General features: G+C 38.3%; 1 protein-coding gene across 6 annotated transcripts in view; it reads right to left on the bottom strand.

Moving 5' to 3' along the window:
- The window catches only part of UBE3D (ubiquitin protein ligase E3D), an 82133-nt gene that overhangs the window by 37364 nt on the left and 25849 nt on the right, over positions 1-18920 (bottom strand). The window contains exon 9 of one of the 6 annotated variants that reach the window (XR_005828471.1): positions 7423-7488. The exons of 3 other annotated variants lie outside the window; for them this stretch is intronic. Coding sequence is in view for 2 of the 3 variants with exons in the window: in XM_040598344.1 (XP_040454278.1) it covers positions 8607-8652 (46 nt within the window). In the remaining variant the exon portion in view is untranslated. 2 more of the 6 variants (XM_040598344.1, XM_040598345.1) reach the window with 2 other exon arrangements.

Below are 18920 nucleotides of genomic sequence, written 5' to 3'. Positions count from 1 at the left end.
GTTCAGAGTAACATTTGAAAACTGTGTCTTTAAAATACAAGGTTTAAGGCACCAAAATCATTAAATACATTTATTCCCTAATTCCTTGATATAAGTACTAGCAAACAGACAGAGTCATCCATCAGGTCATGGAACCCACCCATAATGTCCTAAGTCTTCATGAAAAACACAATACTCACAGCATGTCAGTGAAGCAAGAGAAACCTTTGTATTTCAAAACCAGGAAAAAATGATAAGGATTCTCACAAGATTTTCAAAAACTGGACCAGACTTCTCACTAGACTGCATTTCTTTCAAAAGAAGGCCTCTTCCATCAGTGCCATTTATGGCTAGTAATCACCCTCCATTATACAAGAGATTCACTTCAAAATGCAACTGTCACAGCAACAGGCAAAATAAGTCTGCTTTTCAAGTGGAACAGGTAAGCCCTTTTTTCCTTTCCAAAGCATCCCCCCCACCACCTCTGATTTACCAGACTACTTCTATAAATACATGAACCTAGGGTAGTCTACACAGCTGAAAACTGTAAAATGAAAAAGCTCTTACTCAGAGGACTACTGACTGTTCCTACCAAGGCACTGAATTAACTTGACTTGATTAGTTATGATCTACGTAAATGCGCTCTGCAATTTAGGGCTGCAAATGCTGTGAAATCCTTGAAGGAGATTACTATGTTAGCTATGGCTTCAGTGTTTCGCTGAATCAAGGCCGTGCTGAAGAATCCAATATAAAAGCTGACAGAAACTCAGCCCTGAGTCTCGGAGTTCACTGAATGTTGTTAAGGCTGCCTTTCCACGAGCTACAGCTCTGATATAAATGACAGATGACTTTACTTAACCAAAGGACAAACCTGCTAAATTAAACAACTATTTGTAAAAATTATTTAATCTAAAAACATTTCTAAATTATGGTTGATGATGTGTCTATATACTTAATATACCGGGAGGCTAAGTTATTTATACTTTTAATTATCCTTGCAGTGATCTAAAAATGACATAAAAATCAATGCATGCTCATTAGCTACCTAACTCTTGCCAAAATTTAAATAATATGGAACACTAAGAAGTGCAGTGCTTACACAGCCTACAGCAAATTCCTTTGGAAAAAACAAAACAAAACAAAACCCAACTTTCTTTACAGAATCACTGCTTCCCTTCTAAAACAAACATCTGCAGTCTTGTTCTAATGTTGTTTATTATTCATCCTCAATAGCTGGGAATGTTGTGTGGGTTTTGAGCAAATCTTCCCTGGGATCTATACTGCTTGCATGGTTTCCTAAACAAATGTGTATTTAATGTCTCATAAGAGACAACAAAGGGAAGAACAGAAATTTAAGCCACTGGTGTCCTTGCAATGAAGTGAGTAAGAGAAGAGCAACGTATCAAGGGAAGTAAGAAGACAGATGGTAATGATCTAGGGATTCACATGAGGAGGGGCTTTTTCAGATTTATTGCAATGGACGGCAGTGGCCCACAACAGAAGCTCCATTTCTAAGTTTTAAACCTTAAATTTTTTCAGTTCATCACTATAGAAACAGGATGAAGTTTTATTTAACTGAACTTCTATACTTTAAGTAGTCTTAAGTACTCTCTCCTATAAAGCATTCTTATAAGAAATTTACAGATATATCATCCTTATAATAAAGTTACATCATATATATATTATATAGTACGTAGACTTCAATAGAGTATACAGAATTATATATTAATCATATATATTCATATCATTACACAATTATGTGTATTCCTATAAATTAATATAAACAGATATAATAGTTGTATACAGAAGCATGTGACCATTATTAACAGTCTTCTGTCTTTTTTTTTAATGCATATTTTGAATGGAAAAACTATGCAATTCTGGAGTCAGGTCAAAAAGAAGTTTTCTAGAAATCCGCTACAAAAACAATTCAGCAGGCTTAAAAATACCTTATTCTACAAAATGTAAGTCCTTCTTGAGTTTCAGTGTGACACCATTTGAAAAGGACAAGTTATTTAATACTAACAGGAAAGGCTTATAATGAAAATTCAAATTTAACCTCAACAGAGTACTGTCTGCCCATTGCCATAATATTTTTCAGAAAGGCTGACATAAGAAGTATCAAATGTTCTTGTAATGTTTCAAAGGGCCTTAGAAGTAAAATTATGCTATTTGTTCCAATGAATGCTTCTGTGATTTAAAATAGATATTTCACACACCGTTTTCTCATTTCTAACTCCAATATGTAGCATAGATTGGATAACTCCTGCTAAAAAGTACATTAAAAGACAGTGGATTCAATTATTCTGTGTACATTAGAAAACTGCATATGAATCGCAACTAGACTGTTTTTATTTCTGAATTTTAAATTATTTTACTACTTCTTGACGTGTTTTGATTATTTTGAACTATTTAAGGGAAGTCAGAGAAGAAGTAAAAGCTGCCTATCTCAGCCTGTAAAGTACAGGCCAAATTCTCTTTCTTTTGTTTCACACTAACCAACATTTTTATTAGACTCAACTGTCCTATATTAACTTAAATGTAACTACACTGGTTTTGGTACAGTTATTAAAAAATGCTACTAGCATGAATAAAAGCCTGTGAATAGCCCATGGAATTCAAATATTTTTTTTGAAAGTGGTAAAGGGCAAAACAGAAAACCAAACAACAGTGTCAGTATATTGTGCCAAGGCAGACAAGGTTGTTTACAAGTAGATTATTCCTCTGAAGCACAGAAAGCTATCCTGACATAATGCATCATTTTGCATGGAAATAAATCTTGAGATTTTCATCCTGTCCAGGAGTATCTTTGCCTTGGAGCATATAATTTCAAAAGTAATACTCAACATACTTCTCCGGACTATAGATTTTTGGGTGTTCACCAACTGCTTTTCCACATTGCCTTCCCTCCCTCAGCTGGCTGCTATGCAATTTCAAAAGTATTAATTTTAAATTGCAAACCCTATCACCCATAAAGTATTTTCATTCCACTGCAAAACAGCACAACCTGTGCAGTCTCTGCAGAAGACAAAACAGAATTTCAGCTGCAAGAATCACTGAAATAAAGCTTAAACATCACATGGAAGGATTAGCAGGTGCTCATCTATTCTGCAACCTTTTATTTGAAGAGTCATAATATCTAAAAGGAATGTATGAAAAGCTAAATCAAGTGGCAATGTCTAAAGCAGATTTACGTTCGATGGGACGCCTAGATGTGTGGGACTACAAACACTTGCAAATGTACTAAACTTAAAATTCATAACAGTACTCAAACCATGCACAGATGGTCAGTGGGTATAACTATCATCTTTATTTAGTTTCAGCACCAGGTAAGCAAAAATAGGCTGACTGTAGAATGAAGAGAAAAACGAATTTTAATTTTGCAGGAACTGACCTTGGACATAAAATCCCAAGCCTGCCAGGTACTTCCCAGGAAATGTTCTACCAGTAAAAGCACAGCGTGTAAAGGTAGAGCGGCAGCGACAGCTCCATCCACAGAGCCAACTCGTAACAGCAACTGCCTATCGGGAGAGAAATCCTTTCTTCATTCATCTGCCAGATTAAGAGTTTGTGGCAAAAGCTGAAGCTGTAAAAGCAGAAACCTGCAGCAAATCTTCATCAGTTACAATGAAGTTCTGCTTTAGAGCATCTGACCAAGGAATACAAGCTCATGGAGAAAACAGCTCCTGCTGGGCTTCTGATGCTCAAATATATAGACATAATACAAAGAAAACATAGCAGACAGAATTCAACAGGTTCACAATGTGTTTCCTTGAAACTACTTTTTACAATTCCCTATGTTATTTTAGCCAAGCTGGGTGCAAGAGCAGAACTCACATGTTAATTTATAAGTTCTACAAAACCAAGAAAAGCATAGGAGCTTGGTTCTTGCTGGGCATTGCCTAAAGTCTGCTGTGACCGTTCTTAACATCCAAACTGTGCAGAATTGCTGGTGCAGCTCCAAAGTACAATGTAATTGCAGACTTCTCAGCAGCAAAGCAACATGGTCCCACTAAAAGAAGTGAATTACTCTCATAAAAACTGCATGGCCAATGCTTTAGAATGTGCTTTTTCACTTTAACCGTTGTGTTAAGGCTTTAAGCTGCAGTTTTTGAATGTCTTACTGCATCCCAGGTGGAAAGAATTCAAGTAATTTTTTGAAAACAATAAAGATTGGATTGTTGTAGCCAGATCACTGCTGATAATTCACCATACTGCAGGACGGCACTGCTGATGGTCATCACCATCTAGACTGGCAACAGTTCTTCACTCTAGACTGCAGTTTTCTTGGATATGCCTACAACTCAGAATGAATGGATAGCTTTGCCTGCTCCTCAAAATACTTTTCTTCACCTTTAGCACCTCTTGATTCCTTCCTGAATACATCTTACTCTACATTAGAACAGACAGCTCATAATTTCCCTAATGTATGGCAATAACTGTAGACTACTGTGCTTGGGATGGATGCAGAGGACAGAGAGCAGTGTGCTATTGACCTATGGCTAAAAGCCCACCTGGAGACTGAGACAACAGGCTGCCTCTCAGCCCCTCCAGGCATCATGACACCAAGCAGAAGCCCCAAAGAAAACACAAAATGACTCTGCTCTCACCTGGGCTACACTTCCACAAAACTTTCCTACAGGAATGATTTTACAGACACTTTCCTCACTCCTTTCCCTCCCACAGGTTGGAAACTCCAATCAAAATATATGAGGAAGACTCAGGAGGAAGACATTTATCAATAAGGGCATGTCCTGAGTTTTGAGTGCCCAGTTGCTATCAATAGCACTACTCTCCTGAGGTTTCTTTACAATTCATCCTGAAACTATAACCTTAATTTAAAAATGATCCAAAAGAGATGTTATATTGCAGAACATAAAATATATGGTGTCAAGTAACCTATCACAAATACAAGGATGCTTTACCTCAACAGAAAACTTGCCCATGTACAAATGCTACATTCAGCATCTGAGAATTACTTCGCACCATGTAAAATGTGAAAAATTGATAAACAGGCAATCAAAAAGCCCAAATCCATCATTCAAAACAGTGGCATGGCAGATCAAATACAAAAAAAAAAAAATTGAACTAGTTCAGAATGAAAGATTGCAAAAACCTCACCAGTGGTCTGCCTGGAGTCGTTAAGGGTCAGATGATTGCCACGGTGCTTAAGAAATAAAAGACTTGTCTCATTCGAAACGGCATTCAATTCGCTTCCATTCACCCCTTCAGTTCTCAGATGAGCAAATTATTCAAAGAGCAAATGCATAAGAGAAGTTTAAAGCTGCAGACAGTAAAGAACTTAGCTTTTAAATAGGAGCAAAACTTCTCATAATGAAAATAGGGGCAGTGAACCAAGCTGCACCACCCTAGCAAGGAACTTTATTAGTTATCTATTTCAAAAGGAACAAGTATCAGTGTCCAAGATTTAAAGACCACAACTACCATTCTCGAACTCTTACAATAATTCTAAGCAGAACAAACACAAATTCAAGAATTATTTTATTTCAGCTTCTAGTTTCAGCTGTGATTGACTTGTTTCCAGTTTCATCTGTTTGAAGTTCTCCTCTTCTCACCAAGACATTACTGAAGTCAGTCCAAAAATACGTGGGTCACTTGTCCAAAACAGCTACCAGATGATTTCTAAATTGGTAAATCTGATTAAAATATCTACAGAGTAGCAGCAACTGTGTCGTGTGCCCAGTTTCAATACCCATTATTGACAAACTCTGGAATCTCACAGATGCTGCAGAAAAAAAAATATTCAAGAGAAAAAAGGTAATGGTTTGGGGCTTCATCAGTGTCCTGGTTTCAGCTGGGATAGAGTGAATTTTTTTCTTAGTAGCTGGTACAATGCTGTGCTTTGGATTTAGTATGAAAATAATGTTGATAACACACTAATGTTTTAATTGTTGCTAGGTAATGCTTACTCTAAGTCAAGGACTTTTCAAGTTTCCCATGCTCTGCCAGTGAGCAGGTACACAAGAAGCCAGGAGGGAGCACGGCCAGGACAGCTGACCCAAACTGGCCAAAGGGATATTCCATGCACTAGAATGTCATGCTCAGTATATAAATGGCTAATTTCTTGAGAGAAACAAAGAACATTTTAAAGTTTCTGGATATACAGATTGCTCAGATTTACAGAAGTGGAAATATCTAAAGCAACTCTGTTACTTTGAAAGTCTGTAACTTAAAACTTCCTACCAACCACACTATAGCCTCTTGTAAAATATTTTTCCTAAAAATATTAGTTTCAATTTTTATAATTTAATTAAATGGTCTAATTTTATATTAGATTTTTAATTTCCAAGCCCTTAGAAACACTTTAATTTCCTAGTTACTGAAAGAAAACAAGAGGGAGTTAAACACAAAGTACCTCATGAAATACATTCCATTTAATTCTCCTCCTATAGCTTCCTAGGAGAAGGCAGTAGGGGGACACTAAACTCAGGTCCCAACAGAGGTATACATGAGTAAAAATTACCTCACAGAGAAAGATCAGAGATTTGGGTGCTGAAGAATGAGGTAAAGAAATCAGCTTAATTGTACAGGAGAATTAATCCTCCTGCAAAGAATGAGACAGATCTTTTTCATCTTCTGTTTTTTTCTTCAGTGTCACAAGTAGTTTCCTTCTAACAATGATAAAAGTCTTCCCCTGCTGGTTCCTAGTACAGTGAAATGGCCTTAAAATTCAAGAGGTGCTGTCACTCCATTTTTCTTTTTATATTAGTGGTTAATAGTAACTTTGGCTTTGCAGTAAAGGGATACAGAGGAAAGATCCTTCATCCTTCTCTTCATGATTTCAGTTCTACGTTTATCAAATTCTCTTCATTTTAAAGTGCTCTGGACTGTCTGAAGAGCAGCTTTGCTCTGCATGGCTAAACATAGAGAAGTGTTTGTCTTTAACAAGGGCTTAGATAAATAATCCCAAGTCCCAGTGGGTCTTGTTAAAGCAACATCATAAATTTTTTATACTTCCTTATGAGTTTGGAAAAAAATATGTCTACGTATCAGTCTGAGCTCATGCTGACTAATGTGGCCTTAGGGAAGGGACTACTGAAATTCAAGCGTCTAGCCATTAGAAATGAATTTATAGATCCAATTATGATAAATCAGCACAGGTTTATTAAGTAATGATTAATTTAAAAAATAATTAGTAGTTACAGCTGTAAATAGAAGACATGCAGAACCAATGCTTAAATGCTGTAAAGCTGGTGTAACCTGTTGTTTCCATGCACTGTGAGCACGCGAGGAGGTATTAGCATCACTCAGTTTTAGGTATTCAGTGACCTGATTGATGAACAGGGACGAGACAGCTGATGAAGATCCTGGTCCCAGCTGTTGACCCCGCCTGGAGATCTGAACTGCTCATCACTCATTTCCTAAACTGCCACGGTTCACAGTGCAGTGTCTTTAAACAATCCAAAATTGGCAACAATTTACCTTCAGCCATATGCTCTAAACTGCAGCAGTTGAGGACTTGACTGTCAAGTGGCTCAGATGTCTGTGCTGCAAAAGGAGAGCAAACAGTTGGTACAGTAACCTCAGCTAAGACCATAACCAAAAGGCAGGGTTGGCTTAAACAAGACAGCTTAAGTTCCTCATCTAGGCAGCACAGGGAGAGCAGCAGTGAGGTGGTATCCTCCATGGGCAGGCAGCAAACGCAGTAAGCAGTGTCACATCCCCTTGTCTCGTTACTAGTGGTCATACTGCAGTCCCCAGTAAAGGCCCTAACCACAAACCAAGGGAGCATGGCATTAGGCACTATGTCGAAAATACGGCCCATAACCACAGAGCTCACAGCTCATCTATCACTTATTAGGACAGAGCTGCAGGTTGAACCTTCTAGGCAAATGATGTGTGTACTCACATTAGATGCCAGTATCTTCCCACCAGCTCTCTCCAACAGCCTACCTCTCATTGCTCCTCACCACTGCTGTCGGATCAACCAGCAGCCTCAATGCCAGCACCTAGTACCAGAGGGATGGTGTCTTTGATACACTGTGCTGTCCTAACAGTACCGAAATAGGTGTGCATTCAGGGTCCTAGACTGGCAACAAATAGTAACACTTACTTCCTCATCATAATCAAGTAGACAAGCAGAAAAGAAAAAATATTTTTAAAAAAGATCAAATTAAATCAAAGTTGAATGAACCAATGGTTTGTATGACCAGCGATGGCACAGTGCTGCTCTTGCCCTGTACTTACAGCCCTGGGTTCCCTGGCCACAGCATAAAGCACTTCCCTGGATGTTCTCATGCAGGTTATTCCTACCAGCTGTGCCACATGAAGATTTGCATATGCTTCATAAACCTTAATTCCCTTTTTAAGACCTATTATACCTAGCAGGAGGCCATTTCTGAAGTTGAAATGGATTTTCAGAACAATATAAAGATGAAAATGTTTTCTGGCCTCTGATTTTTAAACCTCTGGGTAAAACTAAATCACTTCCACAGTGCTGTTGATATTCCATATAGAAGTATTCACAAATACCAGGCACTCCAGAACATTATGCTTGAATCCAAAGGGAGAAGTTATCCTGCTGTACAAATAAAAGCTGTAATCACTGTTCACAAAAAGCTCTCTGCTTGCTGCTTTAAAGTTTTCTTTTTTCTGGTGTACTGACTTCAGAAGAGAAGGAAATTCAGTATTTCAAGATGTAAATACATGAACCTGCAGCAAAGTAAGGAATACCATGAATTACAGAACTGGTTGATCCTGAGAATTCACTGACAGCAAAATTTATTATTTCCACCCAATCAATCCAAACTATCATCAAACAAAAGCCTAATTACTAAAGTTAGAACTTCACATATGCCGTATCTTCCCTTTCCCACTGAAGCTGTAATTTTCCTGGAACAGTTTATTTTTATCATCGTTGTCTGTCTTCACTGATATGATTGTGCCAAAATTTGTACAAATGCTTACTCTCTGCAGTTATAACACAACACTGACATTAAAATATCAGGTGTGGCTACAAGTCAAATTCATCAAGCAATTAAATCCTAAAAAAACCCCAACAAACAAAAAACTCCAAAAAAACAGCAGTCAAGAACATAGCCTCCTTTCCTAAAAATAACATTAAAGTTAATTCAAAAGCATAAACTGGCACAGCAATGTTTTTGACGTAGGTCACACATGTCCAAACTACCTTATTTTACTACATCCCACAGCCCACCTTGAAACCTCACAGTAGACTCATTGCCAATCTGGAAAGATCAACTTTCCACTAGCCCCTTTTCCCTGTCCTCAGCCAGCATGTGTCCTCACATGTCTGTCAGGTTTCCTCTGTGCATGGAAATATTCCTCCACAAATCACCACTCCATCCTTCGCAAAACTGTCCCTAGTTTTAACACCTCCTCTCCTCAGAACTAATTCCCAAGTTTTTCCTTTCAAGTGCTCTGAAGCTTTCCCCTTCTGTCACGGCAGAGATTTAACAGTGCCTGTACAACCCACGCTTACATCGATGGAGCCCTCCACAGCACTTGTGCAGCTCCTGCAGTCCTGCTGCTGGCACAAAGCAGAGCTGGAGGAATCACACACGCCATCAGCCACCCTTCCGAGACAGCACTGTGGGGGCTGCACTGTGCACACACGTGTACCTTGATACAGTCAGATCAGTGAATCCAGGTTATTTTCGCTCTTTAGTTTTATGAGCTTTCATAAAATTTATGGATCAAGAAGCACGGAAACCTAGTCTCAGCTTAGAAGCACGAGGAACAGGAAGCGGAGACATACAGCCTGGGAGCTCAGTCCTGGACATGAGCAAGAGCAACAGAAGAAAACAGGAAGAGAGAGGGGATCTAGATCGAAGATTAAATCTAGATTTAGCCAAGTTAAGTCAATGCTGATGCAGGAGCTGATGTTACAGACAGACTAAAACCCAGCTTTGATGAAAGGAAGTAAAGTAAGCATGGAAAGACTGAGACACAGACACGAGCTCCATGAGAAGAGAAGCCTTTGAGTAGATGACCTTGTTCAAAGCCAAGGTACAGCAGCTGAAAGTAAGACAGCTGCAGATAAAGTACTATAAATCCTCTGCAAATAAAGTTAATTAGAACGAACTTTAGATGTAGGAGAACCACCACAAGTAAAGAATTAGTGCCATAATCGGTAATTACTAAACTCTTGAATAGCAGCTCAATCAAGACCGTGGTACCAGTGCAGCTCTCCATGTACATGCAATCTTGTCACTGAAGAGTTTCCAGACAGCAAAAGAGGTATGTTGAAGGTGAACTTCAAAGTCTTTTGGCAGGTCCATGACAGAGTTGGAAAACTGAACTACAAGGCATTTCCCATCCAGAAAGCTCATCTCCCTGAAAAAACAGCAACTGTGTCGAAGCATTCCTTTTTGCAATTCTGTTACACTTGATCTTAAAAGCAATTCTGTTTCTTGACAACATTATTCCTACTAGAAGGCTCTGCAGGAACCTCACTGCTCTGATATTAGAAAGCTTCAAATCTCCAGTCCAAACTTTTTCATAATCAACTATATCTGTACGTTCTCTCCAATTTCTACTGAAGGCAATCAGTGAACATTACCGTTATCTGGTATGCACTACTACCCTACGTTCTTGAAGCAATCTGCTGACTTATACTTTCATCAGACCTAACTGGTGACACAAGAAACTCATCTGGACAACTGTGTTAAATTCACCGGTCCTATGTGTAAAGGAGAGCTGCAGAGATGCCAAAAATTTCTGCAGAATTGCTATGTTGGGGGGCAAAAAACAGCTTCTCAGTAATCAATTTCTTCATGCACTAGCCAGTGAGTTTCATCAGTTTCAGAAAAACGAAATACAGGTTTCAATAACATCTCTCAGCTCAGCTCAGAGTTTGTATTTCTTAATCATCATGACATGCTTGAAAAATTAGAGACCTTAATAATATTAATGACAAGCAGCCACTTCTGTTTGAAATATGACAGCTGAAGAGCAGTTTGCAACAATAATATGCAAACAGCTGAAAACAGAAAGTAGAGACTATCAATGGATAGATTTTTTAGGTACAACTACAACTAGTAACCCTTACATTTGTTAAGAATATTAGATTCAAAATGCATGAAATCATTAAATATCTGATGGCTCTTCTTAGAGTCCCTTTAAGTCCCTCTTTCAGAAGATGATTCTTTACATTACCAGCATTAATTCCAGCTAGTCAAAACTATGCCGGATTCTCTCCCCAACCCCCTTGCCCCACTTAAAAGCTATTCCCCAGCTTCTAGAGGAGGAAGCTTAAAATCTGGGGGGAAATAAGTGTAAAAAACACTTAGAATGCTTCAGCAGTGTTTTCCGTAGGCCATACAATTATTTCCATCACAAGACACCAACTTCAGACAAAACTGAATGAACACATGACATCGCTCAGCTACATTGCTTTGTGAAAGACACACAATAGTCGGGAAGCCAGTCAACAAGGAAAAAGAAATACACGTGAAAGTGCAAATACCTCAACAATATTCAATAGCTCCATATTAAAATAAAACAGTTTTGGAGGGTTCAGAAAAATCATTGTCTACAGGGGAACAAAAACTGTGATTAGTTTAAAACACAACTTCTAACCAGTTCTGCTACTGATACTATGCAGCTGCTCGGTACCAGCTGAAAAGCCCCAGCTGCAGCACTGGAGACACGGACATCCTGACACACACGCCTGCAGTCATTTCCTTGAAGAGCCATCTTCAATGAGACATGGTAAAATTTTGCTTTCTCCAGGAAAGCCAGCGAAATCAGGGCCCACAGAAGCACTCGAGTTACTCCTGTATTCCTGCCTCCAGGCCTATGGAGAGCTCTGTAATATCAGAATCCAGTCAGTGTCACTGTGAAGTAAGGAAAAATTTGAAGGCTTAACAGGTATTATGGTAATGCATACACTCTGGGAAGAACGCAAACCAAATTTAATAACTCTTTTAACCACACACGGAAGGAAAATGGGCATGGTCAATCAAATAGCTCACTTCTGAGTAGATCTAATAGTCCTGCCTTCAGTAATTATTTGACTGAAATTCTAAAATTCTGCAAAAATTTCTTTTCCTGGAACACCACCTTCCACCTTTGCCGTCAGATCTCCTCCTCTTCTTCCTCAAACACTCATATTCACACAGGTACCACTTGTTACACCTATTAGTTGTACAAGTTACTTCATCTATAGCTTAAGGCTAGTACGCAGAGGAGCCAGCATGAGGACTGCCTGTTCTGTTTTGATGCTTAACAGCATTCAAAATAAGCAACCAACAACAATATCCTATTGTTGTCACACACAAATGGAAATATCCTGAACAACTTCACAAATTAGCCTTCCTTGGTCTCAAGTCATTGACTCCCAATCTTCATTAGCCTTACTGATTTAAAAAGTATTGCAAGTAAAATTAGCAGCCTAAATGATTTTGTTAATCTAAGTACTGTTAGTTTACACAGCCTGTCATGGAGAAATACAATAGAAACAACAAATGCTAAGTAATTTAAAACAGACCAAGATCCTAGAATTCAGTACATCACGTTTTGAGGTTTAAATAGTTCTTGTCAGCATTCTGTCCAGCAGGCTTTTATAAGTTTTATTTTTTCACTCTTGGCTCGTTATCGGATTCCTGCCCACTCAAATGGATCCCGCATTTAAAAGACATTACAGGAGTTGAGTACTTACAGTCCCTGAGTGAACCTAACAGTCTCTCTAAGTCTGTGAGAAATGAAGTGTAAGCCTCTAAGTGAAAAGCTGCTATAGCTTGACATACGATTATGAATTTATCCTCGGAGGATCACTATTGCATTTAGGCTATCTGGCTTTCAAAACAGCAGTTTTACAAGAAAAGCAAAATGGGTATTTTAAATAGATATATATGTGTTATAGTAAGACCTGAACAGATGTGACATTGCTGACCCTCCAGCAAACCAGCCAGTAACTAACACCTAAATGTAATCAACAAGAATGCTGCATGCTATAATCCCAATGTGAAGTTTAGGATCCCCATGTTCATCTTCCAGTAGGAAATCAGAATTGTTTACTAAACCCCCAATCCCAAATCTAGAGGCAACTCACTGAAACTAGCAGGAGATCAGTTTAGAAGAGGTCAAAAGAGTACTACGCAACAGTAGTGAACTTCTGGAACTTGCTGTTACAAGAGATTGTGGAGGCAGACACCACCAGTAAGATAAAAAAAAAATAAATTTACTCAAACTGCTGGTCAGAAGATGCACAAACAGATAGTAAAGGAAACAGGCACAGCTGTACCCTCCAATATCGTTAATACACCTAATTGAGCTGAGCAGTACAAAGAAGTGCTGGAGCTCACATACATGCTCTGTTCTAAAGAACACATCTGGATGTCAGAGGGAGGATACTGGGCTAGACTGTACACTGCTATGGCCCAGAACGGCGTTTCTTACATTATTATCACCCTATAAAAGGTGAATTAACTACCTGGCAATGCAGCTGTTTTACACTACACTTTTAAAATTAGTTTCAGATAGTCTTCCTGCTTTTACTTCATAATTTTTTTCCCATTCAGCTTGACATTGCTTTCATTTCCAATCCTGAGATTCCCAAAAGAGCTTAGCTAGAGCAATATGCACCACAGAGACACGAGAACTATCAAAATTGTGCTTACCTGAATTAAAGTGTTCTATAAATAAATACAAAGAATAATATGGAAAAAATATACAAGCCTGAATTATTTTTTTTATTCTACCATATTACAGAATTGCAAATCCTAATTCAAAAGCGTATTAAATGTGAGAGAACTTAATAGCATACTTACCTATTTTTTCTAAAAAATTAGAACATAAGAAGTAGCTAAGCAATACCACTTACAGTCATTTTCTTATTTTTACATTGCCAATTACTATGTACAGAGCATTTAACACTTCTAATGCAGAGTACAACAGCAGTACCCTGCAAGAGGAGTAGTGACACACATCAGCATCTTTCATGCTATGTAAGAAGAAAAGCAGGCTATTCATCAGATTATTATCAAATGGCTAAGCGATTTGGGATTGCAAAATCCCTTTTTAAAAAAAACAGTCAGAATCCTACCTCTTCCAACTTCAACATGGTGTCAACTCTTTTAACTTGCTTCCATGAAAGAATTCAAGAAAGGAAGAGAAAAAAAAAAATCTGAAAGAAAACGATCTTTCACGATCAATTTATAATCATACCCACTCATTTAATCATTCCAGAAGTTTATTATACTACAGAAATCACCTTAAAAGAAAGCACAGAACAGTGAAACATTGGTCACTCCTCAGTCACTCAACTCTTGGTCTGTGCACTCCCATGTGTTTTCTACAGGCAAGAGTTACTGAAACACTATGAAAAGACATTCTATTTCAGACGTACAAAAAATCAGTGAAACAGGACACAGTTTGGTGCTTTGATGAGATGTGAATTACTCTAGAGTTACATACAGAATAAAAGCCATTCTTGGGACAAATAAACAACATTCTGGAAAATATCAGTAACAGCTTCATAAACAGCTCGCTATACACTGACTGTAATAAATCCACTGGGACTCAAAACCTCCCGGTTTTCAGCCACAAACTGAATTTGCTAGCTTATTCTGTCCCTCTAAAGCTAATAAAACAAACAATTTCTGCATCATTTTTCAACTCTCAAATGATAAGCAGCAGATTCTTACATAGGAGAAGGCTCCTGCAAAACCTGTAAGCCATTCAGAGAGACTCTAGATGCATATGAGAAATAAAAAGCTATCAATGACTTTTTGACAAAGCTTTGCCTAGCACACACATAAAGGGAAAAGTGTAATCTCCTTTAACTGTACCTTCACATATATTTTCTGAGATCAAGTTATGGTTGAATTGCCATGTAACTGTATTTTCAATTTTCTTCATACATTTTTATGACAATCTCACTTCAGCAGTATTTACCATTATCAGTCCCAGCAGTCAGGGTTGTTTGCATAAGGTGTTATTTGCCAAGAACCTAATAACTTGAAAGGAAGACCTCTTCTGTCTGCACAGCAGATTCAGAGGTGGAAAAAAGGGAATCAACTTAATCACATACACATCTTCCATAAATATCTAAGTAAGAACAGAGCAGAAAATGCATGGGCCATCCTTCTGTAATGGGACTCAACGACACTCATAACATACTTTTTTCATAGGTGACAAAAAGAAATGACAGCATGTATTTTCAACTAATTTGTTGTAGAACGATTGCTCACAAGCCTCCTGCAAGGGTTGGAAGCCTAACTGCAGACAACCCCATCCAGAACTCGTGCTATCACACACCTAAGTGTTTCCAGCCCTCTTTAACAGCTGAGGGAGTAAGATACAAATCAACACAAAACTTAAAGGCTACCTTCAGGAAGATCAGAGGAATAGGGCTCTGCAAGGAGAAATGCCAAAAGCTACACTATAAATAGCATGTCTGGATATACCTAGCCATGTCTTAACTTCACAATAACTTAAAAGCTACTGAAAGTTCTTAAGCAATGCAGTCTAACGTACAGAGAATACCCAGCACGCAACTGTTACTAATTCATTGCCAAAACAAAGGTATATGGAGAGAGGCTCCTCATGACATGTTCTTAGTTAGGTCCTACTCCACATCTCAGTTGCTCTCCCAGATACTGGAACAAAAGAGATGCTTCTTTCATTTACAGACAACACGAAGCTGGGAAGGGCCATCAGAACGTCACATGTTGGAAATCACAATGGCCACAGCCAACAGAGAAGGTTCTGAACAAAATTAGGATGTAATTTGACAAAGGCCAACTGCACAAAACCAGAGGAAGGCTGCTTATTAGACTGCAATCTACCGGAAAGGATCTGCTGGTCAACACGGATCAGCAAATGGAACATGAATGGGCGTGTTGTCAATAAAACAGTAGATGCCATGCAAGGGGTAATCACCTTCTCAGAAACGTTCAGCCTAACTCAGAACACATTTTTGTTACAGCAGGATCGGCCACCTCCAAACAGCTATAGCTCCAAAGAGGTTAATTATCACTGCAGCTGGTAACACTCAGCAGCCAGTAACGAACCGTGAACATTTATCCTACTCAAATGTTTGTTTCCTTTGCATTGTTAACATTTAGAGTAATCCTGAATGTAAGGTATGGTGAAGGATAGGCCAGTGATTTACTGGAGGAGAGTTTTGCTGCTCACTGAAGCATGGTGGTGTTCACAGAACGTAATTCCTAGTTTAAGGGGAAAAAACACTTCCGTATCTGAGCAACAGAAATAAGCATTATTTAATTATGAAGAATTGCAAAACTGTGCCCTGAATAAAGAAGGAATAAAATGAGTTTTGGAGTGAGACTGTACATTTCTCCTGACATTCTAGAAGTCTGGAAAAGAAAGATCACATATAAAAGCTACTACGGTCCCTCCAAGAGAAATACTCAACTGCATCCAAAGGAATCTAGACCGAAGGGTTACTTCAAACAGCGGGTGCCCGAATGTGAATTTAGGCAATCCCAGCTAGGCTCTCTCTAGCAGAGGCAGCTTGCCAGGGGAGAGTTTCACAAAGCCCAAGACCTTAACTGGTACGATGGAACCATGTATATATCTGAGAGTAAGTAGACTTATGCTTGTGTAAGTAAACTAAGTACAGATTTTCTTTCATTTCTTCACCCCCGTTTTACAAATGCGTGATTATGTTATTATCTTTAGATATTACAAATAAACACTTTTATTTCTAGATTACCTTAATCTGTCTTAACCTATGGCCCAGCTACTAAGCACAGACTCCAGTGTCCAGAGGTAAGAAAGGCGCTTCCCTCCCATCACACAGATCAGATTCTGCCACTTCAGGAATCAGACAGGACCTGAGTGTACCCAGTGACTCGCAACAATTGAAAAGGCTCTCTGACATGTAACAGGGTATTAGAGTGCACGCTTATCCCTTGCAACCGTTGGGGTCTAGGTCACAAGCAGACCTGTTGACTGCTTCCTGCACACGAGGTATCCTTGCTTACTCCCCACTTGCAGGGAGAAGACCATGGGCTCTCAAAACTTTGCATTATTTCAAAGGCAGGTGTGTGTGCAGAAACAAGCAAGGTAAGTATTATAATTATTGTTGAAATATGGGCATCTAAAGCATTTGGAACTTGTGCTACTCAAGAAATCAGACACGTTCAGAATCCTTGAAATAATATTTGAGATCTAAACTCAAACACATTGCATTAAATAAGCTACGCTGGTTTTGGTATTTTTGCTTCTGCTGCGTTTACATTCCTGTAATACAGAAAGACTTCAGACTTACTGCACAGATCCAGGCAGTACTTCAACCCATCTAAGAGATGAGTTAGTAAAAACATACTGAAGTGCTAATGTCCTTTTTACTGTTCTTTACTAGAAATATAAAAATGGGAAAACAATTCTAAACCAATAGTTACTTCAGTTTCTGAACCTTAAAAAGAACCCTCTGTTCTTTCTCTTCCATTGTTGCATTTGTCCAGGGACTGCACAGGGAAGATGTCAATTACTGTCAGAGGAGAATTAAAACCTCACTTGTGCCTTCTGCTCACTGCAAAATCCTAAAGATAAATAGAAAGTAATCTTCACAAACAAGTGATTCGTAACAAGTCTGTCTGGGGAACTGGAAAGAACTGAATATAATCTCAGTAAAATTCCGCCGCTGAGAACTCTATTCAAGAAAAGCATTTATGAATGCTAGGTAAGTGACTAAGTAGATATGACTTCTAGCTAAATAACACGTCAAATATATAACTCAATGTGTGTTAATGTAATTACATGTTCTCAGTGATAAAGAACTGAAACTTGAAAGACAAAACTGGAAGTTACACTTCTGTAAGAGTTCCCTTACCACTTCTGTAAGTGCTAAGGGAAGTATTCATTTTAGAACAGGTAGTGATTCTTGCAATATCTCCCACTCTAAGAATAAGTTTAAATGATAATATTTTAAGATGTGTTTTGGATCACTAAATAACATTTAGTTTCCCAATGCCAGCTTCTGAAGCTACTATATTAATAAAGGTAATTGTCCTCTTCCATGAATAATGTTAATTATGCATTATGACCTTTTCTCTGACTACTAGAATTTTGCATTCTCTCATGTCAAGAGTTAATTTCAGTTATTCAGTATTGGATCTGTTTGAAAAATGAAAGGATACACTTGGCAACATTCAGGATAAACGTTATGATGAATCACACGTTCTTGTAAGGTGTGTATTTCTCCTACAAAAATATTTAAATTCGTACGTACATGGTTGCTTGTCTGTCTGAGACAACATTTTTGCTGTACTTTTATGAGGTCTTGGGCTATAAATTAGCTGCATACGAACTGAGTCTGGAGGGAATGTCTTCTAAATTTTAAATACATCCGTACATACTTAGATCTGTCATCTAGTTTCCAAGAGTTTAAAGGAAAAACAAAACCAAACAACTGTTTAAGTGTGACCTGTACAAAACCAATGCTTTCTTTTCTAGCACTGCAGAAACAAAAGCAGAAAATTATGCTAAAATCAGACTCCATCACCTGCAAACACTGGACCCACTGCTTAATCAGTATTCTCTTATCTTTGTTCTCCAGCAGATGAAGGCTTTAACATGTTAGGCAGTGTATGCTTTTCATAATGTAGACTGCAAATCTTGCTGAAATCAAATGCTTCCTTTATGAGAGCTCCAGTTGACTTGGGCACATCCAAGAAAAACATTTATATGGCATTATATTCAACCACCTTCCTTGCCTCTTCTCTCTTCCCTTCTCTCAAGGCCCTGTTTCTTTTTGAACTAATGCCACCACTGGGCTGAAAGCAAGTTAAAGCTAAACACAGAAAGGCTAGATAACTCAATGAACTGCTGAATCATATCAAAAAAGGACTTTCCTTTTGAGGATATGCTATATGCTGAGAGTAAGCTATACTGATACATTACTTATGTTATTCTGCTAGGCTACATGCACAAGTATATTTTAACAGAGACATTGTTAGATGCATTGTCCATGTATACAAAGATGATTA

Source organism: Falco naumanni, chromosome 6 (genome assembly GCF_017639655.2).
Source record: "Falco naumanni isolate bFalNau1 chromosome 6, bFalNau1.pat, whole genome shotgun sequence".
Classification (NCBI taxonomy): Eukaryota; Metazoa; Chordata; class Aves; order Falconiformes; family Falconidae; genus Falco; species Falco naumanni.
The sequence above is the reverse complement of the archived record's forward strand: the minus strand, read 5'-3'. Positions and strand labels throughout refer to the sequence as shown.